General features: G+C 48.0%; 1 protein-coding gene across 4 annotated transcripts in view; it reads right to left on the reverse strand.

The window, feature by feature from the left end:
• The window catches only part of DTX2 (deltex E3 ubiquitin ligase 2), a 44,328-nt gene extending 26,789 nt beyond the window's left edge, over positions 1-17,539 (reverse strand). For 2 of the 4 annotated variants that reach the window (XM_084823029.1, XM_084823028.1), the window contains exons 1-3: positions 17,502-17,539; positions 12,644-13,021; positions 1,861-2,479 (exon numbers count right to left, since the gene is read on the reverse strand). In XM_084823029.1, the coding sequence (XP_084679155.1) occupies positions 1,861-2,479; positions 12,644-12,923 (899 nt within the window). In that variant the 5' untranslated portion in view covers positions 12,924-13,021; positions 17,502-17,539. The remainder of the gene's footprint in view (positions 1-1,860; positions 2,480-12,643; positions 13,022-17,501) is intronic. The other 2 variants (XM_084823032.1, XM_084823031.1) reach the window with 2 other exon arrangements.
• Between the last annotated feature and the right edge of the window lie 4,036 nt (positions 17,540-21,575).

Genomic DNA, 21,575 nt, shown 5'->3' on the forward strand with positions numbered 1-21,575 from the left:
TCAGTCGTGTCCGACTCTTCGTGACCCCATGGACCATAGCACACCAGGCCTTCCTGTCCTGCGCTCTCTCCCGGAGCGTGCTCAAGTCCATATTCATTGCATCAGTGATGCTATCTAGCCACCTAATCTTCTGCCGTCCCCTTCTCCTTTTGCCTTCAGTCTTTCCCAGCATCAGGGTCTTTTCCAGAGAGTTTTCTCTTCACAAATTTCTGGGCTAAGCATGTGCTCAGAGGCACTTGGCTACTTTATTCTTAGCACAAGTCCACCTGAGGCACTATTTTTAAACATTGCTCCAGTTGGCGGACCTCAGGAGTCAAGTAAAACAGTTGAACTTGAAAGCCTGAAGTCTGCCCAACTGTGCTGTAATCGAGGGGCAGAAGGACATATTACAAGTCAACAGGGGTCATCTGAATCTCTCCTGCAATTTGTAGGATCATTTCTCAAATGCCAGAAATGTCATGAGAAACATAGGAAGTGGCTTGGAAGTTTAGATCTCACTACAACCATAATCTCACTAGAATAGTGGACTGAGGTGAGCCAGTAACCTCACCCCCAAAAAGCCTTTCCACCTCATGCCCTGAAAACAAACAGTTAGACAAGGGGGAGAATAACATGGGACCTCTCTGTGGATGTGACCAAGGGATTCCATCTGGTCCAGCACAGATTCCAACAGTGACCGGCATCTGCCAATCATAGGTATACTGCCTCTGTGTCTGGAGGTTCCATTAGCAGTCATGGCTAAAAGTAACTGATAGACCTATCCTTCATGAATATACCTGCTCATTTTAAAAAAAAAGTCATGTGAGCTAGCTGTCAACACGCACATCCTCCAGAGGTGAATTCCATAAATTAAGTTATGCGCTATGTAAGAAGTGCATTTGTCATGCTGTGGACCAACATGCCAGTCAGCTTCACTGGGTGACCCACCGCTCTGGCATATATGAGAGGGGGGGACCAGCTTTCCTTCTCTCACTTCTGCCCCACACCCTTCCTAATTTAGAAACCTCTATCGTGTGCTCTCTTGGACATTTTAGGATTAGGGAAATAACACACGTGAAACATTTGGAGCACTTGCTTGTTTCACTGACAGTTGCTGTGGGACTGCAGAGCTGAAAGGCAGCACGTTCCAGCCTTTGCCATTGGCCAGGGCCCAAGAGCTACTTGGAGGTTGGACCCCCTGCCCTCCAGGAACAACATCGTAGGAAGGAGGAGACCAGCCTGGTCCATCCATCGGCCAGAGAAGGAGCAGCTGCAGGGAGCTCACTTCCCCCTCCCTGACTGAAAGAACTCCTGGATCCAACAGCCTATTGCCCTGGGACTGCAGGAGCAAGGGAAAAGAACGCTCTGGCACCCAACTCTGGCCTAAGGAACAAGAGCCACCGATTGCTACTCAGCCAAGAACATCTGCAAGGGAAGATTAGCCTGCCCCCAAAATGGTTATAAACACCTGCTTACAGTTCAGGGGTGCGCAACTCCAGATGTTTTTGCCTACAACTCCCACCAGCCCTAGCCAGCACACCCAATGGTGAGGGATGATGGGAGTTGTGTGCCAAAACATCTGGAGGACCACTAGTTACCTCCCTCTGTTCTCACTCATCACTTTGTTCTGGGCCTTGAGGAACTGATCTCATTCCCTTAGCCTTCGCCTCTGCTCCCCCATCTCTCAGGCATCTGGCCTTCTTAGTTTGTAAGCCTGAGGGCAGGGTCTGTCTCTCTTTTTTTTTTTTACTGATGTTGGGTGACAGCTGTCTGAAAACTGGGATAAAAATACAGTGAAGCAAATAAAGAAGTAACTGTTGCCGCTCTCTGAGATGGGAGGCTCGCATCTAATGCAAGGTGAAAGCATTTCAGGTGGCATACCTGACTCCTTTGGATGAGGCATGCGCTGGGCTCGCAGTGCCCATGGCTGCAGACTGTGGTGCTGTCCCTACACTCTGTGCGTTCAGCCTTGGCATTGACCTTGCTCCAGACAGGGCTGGCTTGTTATAAGGCACAAAGCCCACGAGCGAAGTCCCGAGTCCAGCTGTCCTGCCGGCCCCCTGTATTCCAGCAAGAGGCCTGGGGACGGTTCCCGCTGAAGGTCCAGGAAGGTTCACCATGGAGTGACGATACCGCGAGGTGATGGGGCCCGTCCCACTATTCAGTAAGCACTGCTGGCATGAACATGTGGGCCCCGTGTGAGTAGGCCCGGGGCTTGAGGCTACCGGGTAAGGCGAGTCCACGCGCCTCCTGATCCTTCGCTGGTAGCCAGTGGTCTTGTTGGTTTGGGTCTGTGACACAAAATCGATCCCATAGTTGTAACCAAAGGGGCCCAGATCCACCTGGGGGCTACTGAAGGTGAAGGCTTGCTCCAAGTAGATGCAGACATTCATCTCGTAAGGGAACCAGCCGCCTTCATCATTCTGCCACTCCCAGACAACACCCTGCCCGGCCGCAGAATCCAGCTGGAAGACATGTCGGCGCACAGCACGCATGGTCCCTGCGCAGAAAGGTAAGAGGCATGGCTTGTCAGGAAAGAAACACGTGGAAACTAGAAGTAGTCGAGCAAGGATTGCATATAGCCTCATAAGACTGAGTGCCCTAATCCAAAACACTGCATGACGGTCAATTCAAAGTAAGAAGACCGCCCCCCCGCCCCCCGCAATAAAGCTTCACAGTGGCTTCAGAAGTTTCAGTTAAGAGATTTTTGTCTAAACACATTCACGTAATGGCACTTGGAAACCGAACAATCATTACAGGAAACAGCTTTATAAAAGTTCATACCATTTGTCCACCTCACCCAGGGATGGGCAACTTGTGGCCCTCCAGATGTTTGGGACAAGCCCAATACCATCTCCTCTGACTGGAAGTAGCTCTTCAGGGCCTTAGGCAGAAAAAGATGTTTCACATCATATGCTACCTTTTTATAACTGGAGGTGCTAGGAACTGAACTTGGGACATTCTGCCCACAAAGGAAGTGCTGAGCTGTGACCCGTGCTCCGAGTCAGGTATAGCAAACAAAAGAAGGGGAAAGGTAAAGAACATTTGCCTAAGAACTACCCTCTTTACTAAGCTTGAACAGTTGAAGACTCAATAATTTAGAATGTACATGAAATAAAACAGGGTGTACCTAGAGCAGAGGTTGTTTGGTCAAAGGGATTTTGTTTTTTTACACAAGAACGTAAGAACATACGAAGAGCCATGCTGGATCAGACCAAGGGTCTATCTAGTCCAGCATTCTGTTCACACAGTGGCCAACCAGTTGTCGACCAGGAACCCACAAGCAGGGCATGAGCGCAACAGCACCTTCCCACCCATGTTCCCCAGCAACTGGTGTACATAGGCTCACTGCCTCTGGTACTGGAGGTAGCACATAGCCATTAAGGCTAGTAGCCATTGATGGCCTTTTACTCCAAGAACTTGTCCAACCCCTTTTTAAAGCCATCCAAGTTGGTGGCCATCACTACATCCTGTGGTAGTGAATTCCACAATTTTAACTATGCACTGTGTGAAGTACTTGCTTTTATCTGTCCCAAATCTCCCACCAATCAGCTTCATAGGATGACCCCGGGTTTTTGAGAGGAAGAAAAATGTCTCCCTATCCACATTCCCCATACCACGCATAATTTTGTAGACCTCTATCATGGCTCCCCCTTACCCTCCTTTTTTCCAAGCTAAACAATCCCAGCTGTTGTAATCTTCTCTCATAGGGAAGAAGCTCCAGCCCCTTGATCATTTTAGTTGCCCCTTTCTGCACTTTTTCCAGCTCTCCAATATCTTTACTTTAGGTGTGGTGACCAGAACAGGACACAGTATTCCAGGTGTGATTGCACCATAGATTTATATAGGGGCAGTATGATGTTGGCAGTTTTATTCTCAATTCCTTTTCTAATTATGCCTAACAGGGAGTTTCCCTTTTTTACAGCGGCTGCACACTGGGTTGACATCTTCAACGAGCTGTCCACCATTACCCCAAGATCTCTTTCTTGGTCAGTCACCGCTAGCTCAGATTCCATCAAGCTATACTTGAAGTTGGGATTTTTCACCCCAGTGTGCATCACTTTACCCTTGCTTACATTGAAACACATTTGCCATTTAGATGCCCATCTCCCAGTTTGGAGATCCTTTTGGAGCTCTTCACAATCCCTTTTTGTTTTAACCACCCTAAATAATTTGGTGTCATCCGCAGACTTGGCCACTTCACTGCTCACTCCTAATTCCAGATCATTTATGAACAGGTTGAAAAGCATTGGTCCTAACACACGTCCCTGTGGGCCCCCACTATTTACGTCCCCCATTGGGAGAATGTACCATTTATTCCTACTCTCTGCTTTCTGTTCTTTAACCAGTTACTGATCCATAAGAGGACCTCTCCTCTTATTCCATGACTAAGTTTGCTTAGGAGTCTTTGGTGAGGGACTTTGTCAAAAGCCTTTTGGAAGTGCAGGTAAACAATGTCTATTAGATCACCCCTGTCTACATGTTTATTGACACTCTCAAAGAACTCTAAAAGGTTAGTGAGACAGGACTTACCTTTGTGGAAGACGTGCTGATTCTTTTTCAGCAGGGCTTGACCTTTAACATGCTTACTAATTTTATCTTTAATAACACCTTCAACCAATTTACCTGGAGCAGACATTAAGCTAACCAGCCTGTAATTTCCCGGATCCTCCCTGGATCCCTTTTTGAAAATTGGTGTTACATTGGCCATCATCCAGTTCTCTGGTATAAGAGCCTGGTCTTAGGGACATGTTGCATATTTTGGTTAGAAGATCTGCATTCATATTTGAGTTCTCAAAGAACTCAAATATGAAAATGAACACAAGACATCCAGCTGCTTCCCTGTGGATTAATTTAAAATAAAACTGTTACACAATGCAGTATTTAACACGCTACAAACTGGGTATCTATAAATGTCATTAGAACCCTGCTGGATCAGACCAAAGGCCTCTCTAGTCCAGCATTCTGTTCCCAACCAGATGCCCCAAAGGGAAGCCCACAAGCAGGGCATGAGGACAACAGCACCATCCTGCTTGTGTTCCCCAGCAACTGGAATATAGAGGCATACCGCCCCCGATACCAGAGGTAAGATATAACCATCATGACTAGTACCCACTGACAGCCTTATCCTCTATCAATTTGTCTAATCCCCTTTTAAAGCCATTCGAGTTGGTGGCCATCTCTGCATCTTGTGGTAGAGAGTTCCGTAATTTAACCATGCATTGTGTGAAGACGTCCTTCCTTTTATCTGTCCTGAATCTCCCACCAATCACCTTCATGAGATGACCCCAGTGGGTTCTACTATTATGAGAGGGAGAAAAATGTCTCCCTATCTACTTTCTCCATGCATAATTTTGTACCCATCTATCATGCCTCCCCTCACTTGCTCCCCCCCCCCCCCGCAATAATAAAAAGTCCCAGATGTTGCAACCTTTACTCATAGGGGAACGGCTCCAGCCCTTTGATCATTCTGGCTGCCATTTTCTGCACTTTTTCCAATTCTACAATACCCTTCTGGAGGGGAGGTGACCAGAACTGTACACAGTATTCCAAGTGTCAAACTAATACCCAAGTTCTAGAGCAGATTTTATCCATATCTGGTGGGAATGTCTGAAGATTAAGGATTTGGAGGAGAAAAATTATTCACAAGGATATGTCTTTCCATTTAGGTGCCATCTTGCATTGCAAGTCAATTGCCGAAGCTGCTAATTGGTAGTAAATGATATAGTTCTAGTATTCCTTATATCTCTGCAAAATTGCTGAAATGGCAACACTTACTGATTAAGAATGGAGAGAGGGAGAAAAGAATACAAAATACGTTAAAAGTGTGTTCTCGCCCCTGTATCAATTATTGCTACTCAAAATAAAGACGAATTATTTATCAATGTGTTCATCTCTTGCTACACTATTTTTCTTTACTACATTTTCTTAAAATGTTTTTGCAGAGCACCTTGTGAAATGCTACTGTAGGCGTTATGCATACTGCATATTATCATCGCCAAAAACAAAACAAATTTACAACAGAATGAGGTGAAAGAAGATTCGACAGAAGTTTCTTGGAATAGAGCACTGAAGTGTTTCTCTTTTCTGCGGCAAAGCTGAACCACAGCATAGTTTTGATTTCAAGGATCTGGTGCGCTGCCTCAGCAATTCCACCCCGGTACACTACCAAGAGCAGAAGACAGTTGTAACAGGACTGGGAGAACCTTTGATTTGGGGGCGGGAGGGGGGGAATTTCCCCCCCTCCAAGATTCTGGGTCCAAGAGGGTCTGGGAAGCTGGTACAAGTGCAGCCTCCCCACCCCAATTATTTCAATAGCTGAAGGCCTTTTTCCTCCAGTAGACTGATTGACTGCAGTCGCACAACATCCTAACCCACACTCAGAGGTCGAGTGTGGGTTGATGATGAACTGTGGGTTAGCGTGTTGTCTGAACCCAGGACATTTTCCACAGGGTGGCTTGTTAACTATGCAATGTGGCTTATTTTTCTCAAACAAGCCACCAGAAGAACCCATGGTTTGCTGTTGGGTTGTTCAGGGTGATTAACAAGTCACACTACATGGTTAACAACCCACCCGGTGGAAAATATCCTGGGTTCAGAGAACATGCTAACCCACGGTTCAACACACAACCCATGCTCAGCCACTGAGTTGACTGGACTGTCTTATCTTTCAATATCTGTACAGAATTTTAGGTGCTTCATAAATGTTAGGTAATATCACCAATTAACTTCTCGTGTGTGTGTATGTGTGTGTGTGTGTGTGTGTGTATGTATGTATGTATCAGATCTCCTTGGACAAGCTCCTCCTGTCAGATGTGGGGCAGATAACATTTTCTGAAGCTATGGGGTCTGAGGGACTTGAATGGGAGAAGTCCGCCTCCCCCACCAAGGCTAGATACATTAGCCATCTCATCCCTGATCTAACTGAGCAGACAACAGGAGTCACAAAAGCAAGCCGGTCATGGCCTGGGGCAACAGGATCGCTTTTCCTATGCATTCCTACCCAGGTCCAGAGATCGTTATTGGAGGCCCTGCTCTAAGGGCCTTCGCATGCTGAAATATGGCAGATGACAACTCAGGAGCAGGCCTTTTCACCAGTAGCCCCTCAGTTATGGAATACTTTGTTATCTCTTTGGTGCCTTTTTATTCTCTCAGACCTTTCTAATTCTCTTATATTGCTGCTGCCATGTTTTGTTTAAGCAGTTTTATCTTTGTGGTATTTTTAAACTCTCTTGTGGTACTTTTTTTAGTCACTGTTGTTTATCATTGCTTCACTATGTTGGTTGGTCTTATAGATGTTGTGATTTTTACTGTACGTCGCCCTGACAAATATTAGTTGTTGGGCGATGAATATATTTTAGAAATAAATGAATGAATAAATAATCTGTCTGTTACCAGCAGTTGTGGCTGCAACCTTTGCAGATTGTCTCTACAGCTGTTGCTCCCTTCGGCTAGGATGTTCAGAAGCTCAGGAAGGGAGGTTTCCTGCTATTCTCCCTGGCTTCCTATGAAGAGCCCAGATTGTCTGTCTGAGAGCCAACATACAAAGCATAGAGGCCTATTTCTTTTACATTGTGGTTAGAAGATTTTGCACAAGTATGTTTTCTGCTGGGGAGCTTTAAATACCTCTTGGTACACTGTAGAGATCTGCTGACTATATAAACCAGTCTTCCGCAACCAGGAATCTTCCAGATGTGTTGGACTGCCAATGACCATGCTGGCTGGGAATTTTGGGAGTTGCAGTCGGACACACCTAGGGGGCACCAGGTTGAGGAAGGCTGATATAAACAATCTGAGATAAATCAGCCTGCCTTGTGCTGGGGGAGGGGGTGGTTGCATTTCAAAATAATTTGGGGGTGTTTTATGACTAGATCACATTTAAAGCCCTTAACGGCTTCGGGCCAGGTTATCTGAAGGATCACCTCCTCCCATACGTGCCTGACCGGACCTTAAGATCATCATCAGCGGCCCTTCTCCGTGAGCCCCTGCCAAAGGAAGTGAGGCAGGTGGCTACTAGGAGGAGGGCTTTTTCTGCTGTGGCACCCCGGCTCTGGAATGAGCTCCCTGGTGAGGTTCGCCTGGCACCTACATTGCATTCCTTTCGGCGTCAGGTGAAGACCTTTTTATTTTCCCAGGCATTTTAGCATTTTAGCTTTCTAAACTTTTAGCTTTGCTGTTTTAAATCTGTATTTTAAACTCCTGCACTGCTGCTAGGTTTTATTGTGGTTGTATTGTTATATTGTGGTTTTAATGTTCTATATATTTTAAATTGTTTTATTGTGTGCTGTTTGGTTTTAATTTTTGTGAACCGCCCAGAGAGCTTCGGCTATTGGGCGGTATAGAAATGAAATGAATAAATGAATGAATGAATGAATGAATAAATAAATAAATATCACATTGATACAGGATGTTTTGTACCTTGAGGATGTTTTGTACCTTGAGGATTGTACCTTGAATTACCTGGCAGGTAATTCAATACCAGGCTCAATTCAAGGTGTCAGGACTAGCGTGCAAAGCCTTAAACAGCCCAGGACCAAGGTATTTGAAGGACCACTTTCACCAGTATCAGGATTCTAACAACTTGGGGAGAACAGATAGAGGAAGCTGTCTTCTGCAGACAGTCACCCTCCACATGGAGAAAGCAATGAGAGAGTGGAGCTAGCAACCACATCCCTGCGTCCCTTCCTCACATGTAGTGCTTGCACATGCTGAGAACGAGTAAACAGGGCTAGGTTTTCACAACCCTCTTACTAAGCGTACACTGAGTGTGAATGAACATTTAGTGTAATGCATGAATATGGCCCTAGCATGAGACATGATCCTTGCATGTCCTTTTCCTATCGCACAGAAAGAGCAAGGATCAGGGCCTTGCGCTGTATTTCTGCTTTCAGAAAGGTGGATCCTTCTGCTCCCCCTACCTGCGCATGCCATCCCCAGCCCTTCCAAATCCTCTGAGGGACAAACTGCATGTTACTTTAAAGATGGAACTAGGTTTGTTTGTTTTTTTACTCAAAAGTAGGGATGCTGGAGAAATCTGAGACAAACTAAAACGAGTTCGGATTTCTAAGTATTGGACCCGTGGAATCTGCTGCAGACTGGCCTCCTCTGGTCTGTGGACTTTCAGATTTTTTTTTTAAAAAAACTTTCCCAAAATTTACATGAATTTATTCGTAAGAAAATACGCAAGGTTCTGCTGAGACATATGCCATCCTGGAAAATATGTGCGGGGAAAAGTTGAAAGGAATGGGGGACAATACGCTAAATGTTCTGTACTAACACAAATTACGTAAATTGTTGCGAACCCTCTTACAGAATTATTTGCTTATTTTTCCACATAACAGGGGGGGGAAATTCGAATCCATCTGTGAACAAACGACACCGCACAATCCACAAAACACACATGGGATGGATTTCACAAAATCTGGGCATTCCTACTCAAAATCTGGACATTCCTACTCAAAATCTGGACATTCCTACTCAAAATCTGGACATTCCTACTCAAAATCTGGGCATTCCTACTCAAAATCTGGACATTCCTACTCAAAATCTGGACATTCCTACTCAAAATCTGGGCATTCCTACTCAAAATCTGGACATTCCTACTCAAAATCTGGACATTCCTACTCAAAAGTAAGCTCATGGGACCTCATATGGATCATGACCATAAAGTGGTGGGTAGGGCACTTTGAACCTTTGCCCTATGCCTGCAATTCTCCTTGGATGCCTTTTTGGTAATGTAAACTGGTAATGTAAACTGGAGGCATCACAGGCCTGATCCAGATTGGTCCCACAGCAGGGGAGGGGAGGCAAGGCTTAAAGACTCCATCTTCCTACCCCAACAATGCTAGGGTCCTAATCTGTGTAGTAATGTGAAGTCTTACCTTGCGAGGTCACAATTCATAACTAAAGGTAAAGGCATTGCACAAAGAAGCTCACTGTACCAGAATTCTTCTGAAAAAAAGCGGGAGTAGTGGCAGCATTCTAGCTTCAAAGTGAAACTGAGCATGCCCAACTTTGCCAGCACTTGCCCCCATACATTTTCATGGGGCAGAAAAACCTTAGTAACATTTGAACACTACTCAAAATTTCACCAAGCCAATGCAAAACATATCCACTTCACAAGCCAGAGTGATGTACATCAGTACTTTTCACCAAAATTTGAAAGGAATATGATCTGCTGAATGCAGGTTGAAGAAAAAAAGTACTAATGTGTTGCTTTCCAGCACTTTTTAATTTGCTGTAACTGTGGCAATTTTTATCAGATTGGTTTGAAATTTTACACAATTTTAAAACTCATCAGGTAGATCATGGATGACAAATTTCAAATTTTTAGGTTGGCAGGTGTCATTTTTATAAGCAGTAAAATTCTGAGGCTTATAATGGAGGAACCTTTTTTGTGTGAGACTCCCCTTAACTAATGGGGCACTTTTGTACCCCTTTAATAATATTAAATAATAATTAATAATAATAATTGTTGTTGCCAAACATTCTCAAAGATGTTTTTCTAAGAAAATTTATGACATTTATCTTTTCTTCACCCCCCTGTCCCCTCCCCCAGCAAAAGAAGACTACTTCGCAGTGTTTTCTTTGACCACCACCTTTTTTTGTGTTAGCTGCTATTTATACCCCACAATGCCCCAGAGGAACATTACATCTGGGGCATTGTACAGGATGCAAAATGATGCCATTTGTAGTGGCAGCGAAAAAAACCCTTCAGAAAAAAAGAAAGAAGTGGTGCGACTGCCAATGGTGAGGCCCACCCACAAGAAACTGCTGGACAATTTCTCCCCCCACCACCCAGAGAAATGGGTCCCCCAGGTTTCTCTGCTGATAAATAGGGTAGATAATTTCAAGAGACCATTTGTACACAGCTCTGCAAAGGCACAGCCACTGAGGAGAGGAAGAAAAACAATTAAATGGGAGAACAACATATGGTGGAAGTTTTCCTAGGTAACCCTGTAAATAATATCGAACTCATATTGTTCTTACCATAAGCAGCTACTTTTCTGTTGAATATTTTCCCTAATGGCCTAATATTTTATGACTAATCACCATGTGCACAGCTTTAAGCCAAGAGGAACCTAAAAATACAGAAATAGCCAACCACCCACTTCAATGGAATAGCTAGGATTGATGGCCAAGAAGTACGGAGGATTACTACGTTATCTACCCACTGTTAGTTAGAGGTAATTCTGCAAATTAGTGAATAATCACAAGGGCAGATGTGAAAACAAAAGCAAAGCAACAGGGAGAGGGAGAAAGATGACTTGAACAAGTTGCCTAAGAACTTTCCAGCATTGGGAATTTTCACTGTTCGGGAAATCCCTGCCCTGCCATCGGCCATTACTGGCTGGGAATAGTTGGAATTGCAGCCCCACATCTGGAGGGCACCAGGTTGGGAAAGGATGCTCTAGAGGTACTCTATTACTGTTTCACATTCTCCAGGGTCACACCCTGGCACTGAACACAAGTTCTGCAGCTGGAACCTGCCTGGGATTAATCCTTCTTTGCCAATAACCCTCCTGGCAGCCTCTCTTGAACTCTGCCATCTAGTAACAATGCCTCAAGCAATGGAGCCCTTCACCTCTGAGAAGAAAGGAACCTGGGATTCTTTGTAAAAGTGTAACAGCCTACCAGTACTCACCGGACCAAGCCATCCTTCTTTTGCTGAAAAGGCCCAGGCAGAGAGGCAGCAAGGTCTGAGTCTAAAGTTAAAAGGGAGCACTGCCTGGGGATGGCTCAAGCTGATAAGGGTAGCACAGTACAGCTGTGGGGCAGCAGCAACAGCTGGGCCTCATCCAGATGCTGCTATAAAGCTCTGGGAAGGCACAGCAAAAGGAGGAGGGTCGGAAGAGCCAAAGAAGGGAAGACAGACAGGTGAGAGTGGTTTGCAAGAGGGCAGACAGACACTTTCTGCCAAGGTAGATGCTGGAGGAGGGCTTCACCTGCAACCACCACCCAGGGCTTCTACTGCTGGGAGACCTGGAAATTACCAGTTGGCATCCACAGGAAGACCTCAGGCATATCCAAGGCTTAGCATCCTGCTTGGAGGCACCTGAAGAGCTACACCCACAGCTTGGTCTGGAGAGCTATTTCCTTAGGAATGGACAACCACTAGTGAAGAAAAAATAGTGAAGAAAAACTGTGGAGGGCTGCCACCTGAAAGGCCAGAACTGCAGAAGGGAGAGGTGGACATTTTTGTAATTTAAAGCCAGAGAGTGAGGGAGGAAGATGTCATTCCTTTCCCTGAGTTAGAAGTCTGTATGCTGGCTTGGCCTCAGTGCTGTATCTGGAGGCAAAGACTTACAAATAAAAGCTGCCTGCACTTACTGGTGGGCTCTTGTAATTATGGAGGCTATGGAAGAGGGAGGGTTTAATGTGCCCCTTCCTGAGGACATGTGCACAAAAAGAATACAGCATGCCCCACCTCAAGGGCTCGGGCTGGATAGCAAACACAAAGCAAAGCAAGTTCCCTGAACGTGCCAAACAAAAAAAAGTCCGTCAAGTTACTACTGAAACCATGATTCGAACCAGGACCTTCCTGGCTCATAGCTCACTCAGTCTCAACACCTTGGATTGTACTTGGAAGAGAATGTGCCCTGTGCATGACGGATGCAGCTGCCCGTGCAGCACACCCGCTCCACCTGCTGCAACCACTTCTTACCTGTATCTTGCCGGAACTGCATTAGAGTTTTCATGTCGATGACGTAGGGGGCCAGTGCAGGATCCGCTTGGCCCAAGGGGATGCTGCCACTGACAGGCCAGGTCCCCAGAGACCGCCGCCCCTTCACCATGAGGGCCTGGAAGGACTGCTCAATATAGCTGCACACGCTACTCCGGTATGGCCGCCACCGGCCCAACTCGTCCTGCCACTCCCACACTGCTACGCCCGGGTAGGGAGGCGGTGGGGGAGGCCCAGTAGAGGTACCTGGCAAAGTGGCCATTTTGTTTTCTAGACCCCCTCCGAAAAGGGACAGGAGCGTTCAGATGGCGTTAACTCAGAATTCACCTGTTCATCTTCAGCAACAGTACCTCATCAGACCTGCAGTGGAAAAGGGGTGGGGGGGGGGGAGAGTTAGCCACAGCATGTCACCTTGCCAGCAAATTTACACTGCCGTTCAAAATTTAGCGCCAAAGCTACTGTGCAAAAATTAGATGCAGTATCACCCCATATGGGTCCAGCAAGAAGAGGGAAGGGACTGATAAAGAGCAGCAAGGACGGGAGGATCCAATAAGAATCGAAAAGCAGGGCAAATAAAACTAGGGTTCTTCTGGTCTTTCATGGACCAAACTACTTCATGTGAACAAGGCTCTTTGTGTTATATTGTTAACTTGTGTGTGGGATTTTGTCTTTTTATACGGTATTTCATATTTTATATTGAATTATGTGAGCCACCTAGCGAAGGGGTAGGTCCTAAAAGCCGGCATACAAAGAAAAATATAAAACCAAGATGGGAAGAAGCCTCTGCGTGCTGGTGGTAGCTAGCGGTTTCAAAAGCCGCTGCAATCACCTCTGGAGAGACTCCTTCCGACCCTCTCTCAGTGCTCAGTGTTCAACTTCTCTCTGGCAGGGCCTGACCTGCTTGAAACAGCAGTAGTGGGCAAGAACAAGGACAATGCAGCAAGGACTGGGACCTCAGGAGAGACAGCCAGGTTTTTTCCCACCTGGGAAAGAATTTGGGGAAAGGCTCATGAGGCACAGAGGCTCCACACGATGACTGCTTCCTCCCTTCTCTGGGGCTATCAGAAGGGTGAGGCCAATGAGGAGAGAGGAGCCAAATTGGTCCCTGCTTACCTGGCAGAGAGACAGAACTGACCAGTGGTACGAAGCCCTTCACATGGAGTGATTTATAGGATCCGAAAGTTTTGGTTTCATCTTGTATCATCGGGTGCTTTCTGCTTTCACCGTCTCCCAAGGAGACAGAGGAGTTGCAGAGCCTGTTTCAAGGCACTACAGGAAAAGCTGCCCATCAAAAGCACACCAGTACAGCTGAGATTTAGAGAAAGGCCCACGAGGGCATGCCCATTCAAACCGTCAGGTGAAACACACGAAACCCTGAAGGTTGGCCCTAAGGTTGAAGCTAACAGCACACAAACACACACGTTTTTCCAGCTGGGTGGATCAAGCTTGTCAATGTGAATAAATCTATGGCAACACACCAAGGAGGGGGTTGGCGGAAGAGCTCACTGAAGTTTTGCTGTGCATTGTGAAGAGCTAGAGGCTGTTTTCAAGTTAAAACATAGCTAGAATCTTTGGGAAATACATTGCTTTGAAGCTCAGCATACAGGGAAAGCGTAAACCAGTCTATACATAACACTAGAGGTAAGTAACTCAAATAAAGCATATTTGATGCACAAGACTTTTAGGCCTATTGGTAGCCAAGCTGGCAAGCTAAAAAATCATGCCCTGCCTTCTATTTATTATCTATATAGCACCAACATCCAAGACACTTTAGAAAAAAAGACAGGTCCTTGCCTCAACGACCTTACAATCTAAAGTACGGCTTAAAAATACCACCTGGAAGTCTACAATTCTTGCGTTTGGTTTGCCGCTTGCCACTCGAACAGCTCCACAACATACCCCTGCCTCTGGAGGCAGAGGGAGAAAATTAAGTCCGAAGATCGCTCAAGAAAGACATGCACACTGTACGGAGGCCAACATCACAGGGGGAAATTAGATACAGGAGAGCCCTCCAATGTGCCATTGGGTCTTGAAATGGCAACATGGATTGATGAATGTAAGCACAACGTAAGTATAATAGATGAGACGGTGACATAGGTGTTGGAAAGAAGTTGGGTGGGGCTGCAGCTCAGTGGCAGAGCACAGGTCTTGTATGCAGAAAGTCCCAGGTTCAATCCCCAGGATCTCCAGGTAGGGCTGAAATATCCCCGCCTGAAGCCATGGAGAGCCGCTGCCAGTCAGTGTTGACAATACTGGGCTAGATGGTTTAAAGGTCTGACTCAGTGTAAGACAGCTTCCTATGTTCCCATGGGTGGTATCTATCCATCTCCTCCCTCACCCACCCACACCGTTACTACTTGTCCTTCCACAGTTAGATTTCCTGACATGGGAGTGACTGAGAAGTAGAGAGGGATTTCCCATCATTAGCTTCCCAGCCCAGAAAACAGCCATCAAGGGTCATAACATTAAGTACCAAGGAGAGGCAGCCAAACCACCTTTGCATCACTGGACCATGGGCTCCAGGACGGATCAATCCATGCAGCCCAGACCCACAAACCATGGGACAGACTATAGCAGCATGACTAACTTTACCATTAAGGGCCCTCCCCATTAGAACAGCTGCCTTGCTGGGTCAGACTAAAGAACCATCTAGTCCAGTATCCTGCTTCCGACAACAGCCAACCGGATGCCTCTGGGGAGTTCCCAAGTTGGGCACAGTGGAGACAGACAACCCCAGTGGATTTCCTCCAGCAGCAGGGGGAGAAGTGTACTGACACTGTGCGTGGAGATTCACAGACACCCGATTTCCTTCCCTAGGGAAAAGTAACAGCCAGTGTGCGCAGAGACACACACACTTTTGTCTTTTCTCTCAACACTCCCCCTTTCCTTAGGCAGGGGGCTGTGAGACTTCTCACTACACCCATACAACTAGGGCAGAGAGTTGTGCTCCCTAGAGAAGAGCAGCTCAAATCCCCATTTTTATTTTTTATCATACGTGTATCCCAACATTTTTCCTCTTGCAAGGAACCCAAGGCAGCTTATATGGCCTCCTCTCCCTTTTATCCTCAAAGCAGCCCTGTGAGGCTGAGAGTCAGCGACTGGCCCAAAGTCACCCAGTAAGCTTCATGGCTGGCTGAGTGGGGACCAGAACCCGGATCTCCTGAGAACCAGTCTAGCACTCTAACCACTGCATCACACTGGCACCTCACCCTCTTGCTCCGAGGGACATTAAAATCCCTCTCTAAAGGTGCAATCCTATGCAGGTTTAGACAGAAAAAAGCCCTACAACTCCCAGCATTCCCCAGCCAGCATAGCTGGCTGGGGAATGTTAGGAGTTGTAGGGCCTTTTTCTGTCTAAACCTGTGTAGGATTGTGCCCTAAGCTGATTAGACTAGCATGTGGGGTAGTGGCTAGAGGGAGTCCTGGGCTCTCCCTATGAACAAGGAGGCCCAGGTTCAAATCCAGCCTTAAAGGTCACTGGGTGACCTTGGTCCAGTCACACACTTTCTCACCCTCCCCTCCCCCACGGTGCTGTTGTGAAGATAGTATACGGAGAGGGAGTGGGGAGAAAATAAGAGGACTTCAAGAAGGGCAGGATATTTTCTTTTTAAAGCATAATATGCATTTAATAAATGAAATCACAGCCTGGGGCCGTAGAGAGCTACACTGGGACTGGGAAGAGCCAAGTTCAAATCCCAATTATCAAAGGAAATCATAGGATGCTTGCAGAGGTGTGTGTGTGTGTGTGTGTGTGTGTGTGCGCGCGCGCCTGCCTGCCTGCCTGCCTGTGTGCACTCTCTCTCTCTTTAACCCTAACCTACTTTACAAGGTTGTTGTGAGAATAAAAAGGCTGTGAGCAGGGGAGACAGAAATAGAAACAATTACCGCGAATTCCTTGGAGAAAATGTGTTGTGTTGTGGGGGGAACCAGTCCACCAACATCCCCCCAGACCCTCTCCTTCCTCCCTCAGCTTCATTTCAGCCCTCTGCAACCCAGCCCCACTAAGCTTCCCCAATGTCCCTTCCTCTGCCCCCTCACCTCCCCAAGCCCCCTCCTCAGCTCCCCCAAGCCCCCTCACCTCCCCAAGCCCCTTCCTCTGCCCCCTCACCTCCCCAAGCCCCCTCCTCAGCTTCCCCAAGGCCCCTTCCTCAGCCCCCTCACCTCCCCAAGCCCCTCCTCAGCCCCCTCACCTCCCCAAGCCCCCTCACCTCCCCAAGCCCCCTCCTCACCTCCCCAAGCCCCTTCCTCAGCCCCCTCACCTCCCCAAGCCCCTCCTCAGCCCCCTCACCTCCCCAAGCCCCCTCACCTCCCCAAGCCCCTTCCTCTGCCCCCTCACCTCCCCAAGCCTCCTCCTCAGCTTCCCCAAGGCCCCTTCCTCAGCCCCCTCACCTCCCCAAGCCCCTCCTCAGCCCCCTCACCTCCCCAAGCCCCTTCCTCTGCCCCCTCACCTCCTCAAGCCCCCTCCTCAGCTTCCCCCAACCCCCTCCTCTGCCCCCTCACCTCCCCAAGCCCCCTCCTCAGCTCCCCCAAGCCCCCTCACCTCCCCAAGCCCCTTCCTCTGCCCCCTCACCTCCTCAAGCCCCCTCCTCAGCTTCCCCCAACCCCCTCCTCTGCCCCCTCACCTCCCCAAGCCCCCTCCTCACCTCCCCCAAGGCCCCTTCCTCTGCCCCCTCACCTCCCCAAGCCCCCTCACCTCCCCAAGCACACCTCCTCTCCCCAGCCCCCCCAGTTCCCCCCTCCCCGCCATGCAGCCTCCTCACGGGAAAGGGTCTCCGAGCCTTGCTCAGTCCCCCGCTCCCCTGGGGGAGGCTGCCAGCGACACCCCCGCCCAGCCCCTCACCTGACGCCGCCTCTGCCAAACGACGGAGCCCTCGGGGCGCCGAGTGCGCATGCGTCGGCCCCTTCGCGGCTCTCCCGCCCTCCCTCGCCGGCTGCTGCCGCGGAGCACCCTGGGGGTTGTAGTCTCGAGGCCCGCGGCGCGACGTTTCCCTCTTCCTGATCCGCCCCTCGGCCTGGCTGGGTCGCGCCAGTCGTCCCGAAGGGCGCAGGCGCGCTGCGGTGCGTCACGGGGAACGTAGTCTCGAGGACTGGGAAGCCGTGCAGGGCCGTCGCCCTTTTGGTCCTGCCCCGAGGCGCTTACAGTCCACAGCGATGCGGACAGTACACTGAGTCCGCTTTTAAATTGTGAGCTCCTGCCCCAAGGAATTTGCAGGCTACGCCACATTAGTATTTTTGTTATTCGCGCTGGGGGGTTCTTTTCAGAGCAATTTCAGGCTGTAAGCTCCTGCCCCAAGGGGCTTACAGTCTGCAATATTTGTTGTTGTTGTTATTCACACTGGGGGTTGTTTCCCAAGCACAACACCGCAGTTTGTATTGTAAGCTCCTGCCCCAAGGAGCTTACAGTCTGCAATATTTGTTGTTGTTGCTATTCGCACTGGAGGTTGTTTCCCAAGCACAACACCGCAGTTTGTATTGTAAGCTCCTGCCCCAAGGAGCTTACAGTCTGCAGTATTTGTTGTTGTTGTTGCTATTCACACTGGGGGTTGTTTCCCAAGCACAACACCGCAGTTTGTATTGTAAGCTCCTGCCCCAATGAGCTTACAGTCTGCAATATTTGTTGTTGTTGTTGCTATTCACACTGGAGGTTGTTTCCCAAGCACAACACCGCAGTTTGTATTGTAAGCTCCTGCCCCAAAGAGCTTACAGTCTGCAATATTTGTTGTTGTTGTTGCTATTCACACTGGGGGTTGTTTCCCAAGCACAACACCGCACTTTGTATTGTAAGCTCCTGCCCCAAGGAGCTTACAGTCTGCAGTATTTGTTGTTGTTGTTGCTATTCACACTGGGGGTTGTTTCCCAAGCACAACACCGCAGTTTGTATTGTAAGCTCCTGCCCCAAGGAGCTTACAGTCTGCAGTATTTGTTGTTGTTGTTGCTATTCACACTGGAGGTTGTTTCCCAAGCACAACACCGCAGTTTGTATTGTAAGCTCCTGCCCCAAGGAGCTTACAGTCTGCAATATTTGTTGTTGTTGTTGCTATTCGCACTGGAGGTTGTTTCCCAAGCACAACACCGCACTTTGTATTGTAAGCTCCTGCCCCAAGGAGCTTACAGTCTGCAATATTTGTTGTTGTTGTTGCTATTCACACTGGGGGTTGTTTCCCAAGCACAACACCGCAGTTTGTATTGTAAGCTCCTGCCCCAAGGAGCTTACAGTCTGCAATATTTGTTGTTGTTGTTGCTATTCGCACTGGAGGTTGTTTCCCAAGCACAACACCGCAGTTTGTATTGTAAGCTCCTGCCCCAAGGAGCTTACAGTCTGCAATATTTGTTGTTGTTGTTGCTATTCACACTGGAGGTTGTTTCCCAAGCACAACACCGCAGTTTGTATTGTAAGCTCCTGCCCCAAGGAGCTTACAGTCTGCAATATTTGTTGTTGTTGTTGCTATTCACACTGGGGGTTGTTTCCCAAGCACAACACCGCAGTTTGTATTGTAAGCTCCTGCCCCAAGGAGCTTACAGTCTGCAATATGTTTTTTGTTCTTGTTACCATTGTTCTGAGCCACCTCTGGCACAGAGGCGTATGTTACCAATGTTTTAAGTCAATCAAATCCAATAAGGGAGCAATCCTACCTGGATAGGTGGCCACCTTCGAACTCGGAGGCGACCGCCTATCCAACGCAGGGCAGGAGAAGCACAGAGGGGATCGTCCCCTCCGCGCTTGAGCCACCTGGCATTTGTAGCTAGACAGCCGATTTCGGCTGTCTAGCCGCAGGAAGTCGGAGTGGGGGAAGCGGCGGCCGGACGACACACTGGAGGTATTGTACCGGCATTTCCGAGTTCCCCGCCCCAGCACGCCCCCAGGAACGCCCCGTTTTCACCGCCCCACGCTCCTCTTATTTTTATTTATTTATTTATTGTATTTTTATCCCACTCCTCAGCCAAAAAAGGCTCCCGGAGCTGCTCAACAATCAATGAACAAAGAAGACAGTCCCTGCCCGCAGGCTTGCAATCTAGAAAAGACACGGCACACAAGGAAAAGGCAATGGGGAGGGAAGAAGAGAGCTTCTGAGTGCGGAGCTCGGGACCGTTCCACGCTGCCTCCGAACTGACCTATCCTATGGCCATCTAGCTGCCAACTAGCAGCCATAGGATTGCGCCCTTAGCTGTTATTATTAGTGCTGCAATGTTCAGTCTGTCAGGCTAATCTATTAAAAGCTTTAGAATGACCCCTGATGCATCAGGCATCATATTCTTTTTATTAAAGAAAATGTGAATAATTTAGAAAATAGTTCCAAAAACCACAGGTAGCAACAGCCATCTCAAAAGAAGCATCATCCACCCCTTGCTTACCTACTTACTTTACTTTCCTCCCCACTCCTTAAATGAGTTTTGCTTCTAACTTTTTAAGGGGTCAGCCACATCAGTTTGTTGCAGGAAGAACGACGACGGAGTCTTGTGGCACCTTAAAATTAACAAGTTTATTATGGCAGAAGCTTTGACGGACTCGAGGCCAATTCATCAGATGCAAGAAGGGTGTCTTTACACATGCATGGGGTGGGGTGGTGAAGCAAACCATGAGGTCAGGCAGAAACGAAACGCAAAAAATACAGGCAGTGACAATTACACTATCTAACAGTGGCCATGCACAAAACAGTTGATGGCGTTGGCGCAGACATCCTGGCACTGGTAAGCAATCGGACTTTCCTCCATCGGGTTGTGTAGTCTTCCCAGTATTCTTCAGGGCCCGCTGCTAATGCTTCCCTGAAAAATACCTGGACCACTTTTGTAGGGGAAAAAATGGCGCAGCACTCCATGTCTAGCCTCCATTTTAATCTCCCACAATGCCCTGACATAGTGTTCACCTGGGTCATTGTGGGAAATTGAAATAGCGGCTAGAGGAAACCCCCAGGAGTCGCTTGGAGTGCTGCTGCTGTCCCATGCCACAGATCGGTACCGGTCTGTGGCCCAGGGGTTGGGGACCCCTGGCTTAAACACCACAGTACTAGGAAGGGGAAGTTTAAAAGGAGGAAGGTGGGACTCTTAAGGAGGCAAGAGATCCTTAAGGGGTTGCTCAGGGGTCCAGGTCATAAAGGGAACCTGACAACACCAACGGAGACTTTTTTATTTTGTTTGGGGATTTTCAGGAAGCTAATGGTGAGGAGGGGGAAGGTTTACTCCTCCCCTCCCGGAGCATAGCAGCCCCTATCTGAATCAGTGCTGTGCATGCTTACACTAGAGCAAAGCAAAAGACAACCCTCAGCAATGCGATTAGTGTAACATGTTGTCTGGCTCAAGGGATGGCACTGCGGCCCAGTAGTTCACATAAGAGCAGGAAGGGAAGGGCATCTGTCTCTGCCTTGCCCTGAAAAAGGAGCTAGCTGTCCCCTTGCCCTCGGGTGGTGCTGGATTGGTGTGTGGTGAGGGCCAGCTGGCAGCACTGAGGACTAGCCTCTGAGGTAGAACGAAATGGAGAGATGGTGCCTCCCAAACTCCCTTCCCCTCTCTCCAAGAGATCTGCTGTAATACTGCCATCCAGAAGCTACATCACTTCTTGGAAATGGGCCCCCACGTCAATAAATGCAAGTGCCTCCATGTGAAAAGGTTTCTGTTCCCTTCAAGTTTTGGAAGTGACTCCTTTTACCAGGGATTGTGTCTGCAATCAGCCTCCCGACAGGGTTGTTGTTGTTATTATTATTTACACTTCTATGCTGCCCCATAGCCGAAGCTCTCTTGGCAGTTTACAGAAGGGTTGGGCAGTAACCTCATTTGTTCATTAATCTACTGGGAGATAGAGGACAATTCAGGAGCCTAGTGAATTCCTGAACGTTAGGCCAAATATAGGATTGATGATCCCCCAAAAAGAGAGCGAGAGAAAAGTTTGCAATGCAAAGTGATCTCAGGGATAAACTAC

This window comes from Heloderma suspectum, chromosome 16 (genome assembly GCF_057233095.1).
Source record: "Heloderma suspectum isolate Gila_16-S chromosome 16, 16-S_ref, whole genome shotgun sequence".
NCBI classification, from domain to species: domain Eukaryota; kingdom Metazoa; phylum Chordata; class Lepidosauria; order Squamata; family Helodermatidae; genus Heloderma; species Heloderma suspectum.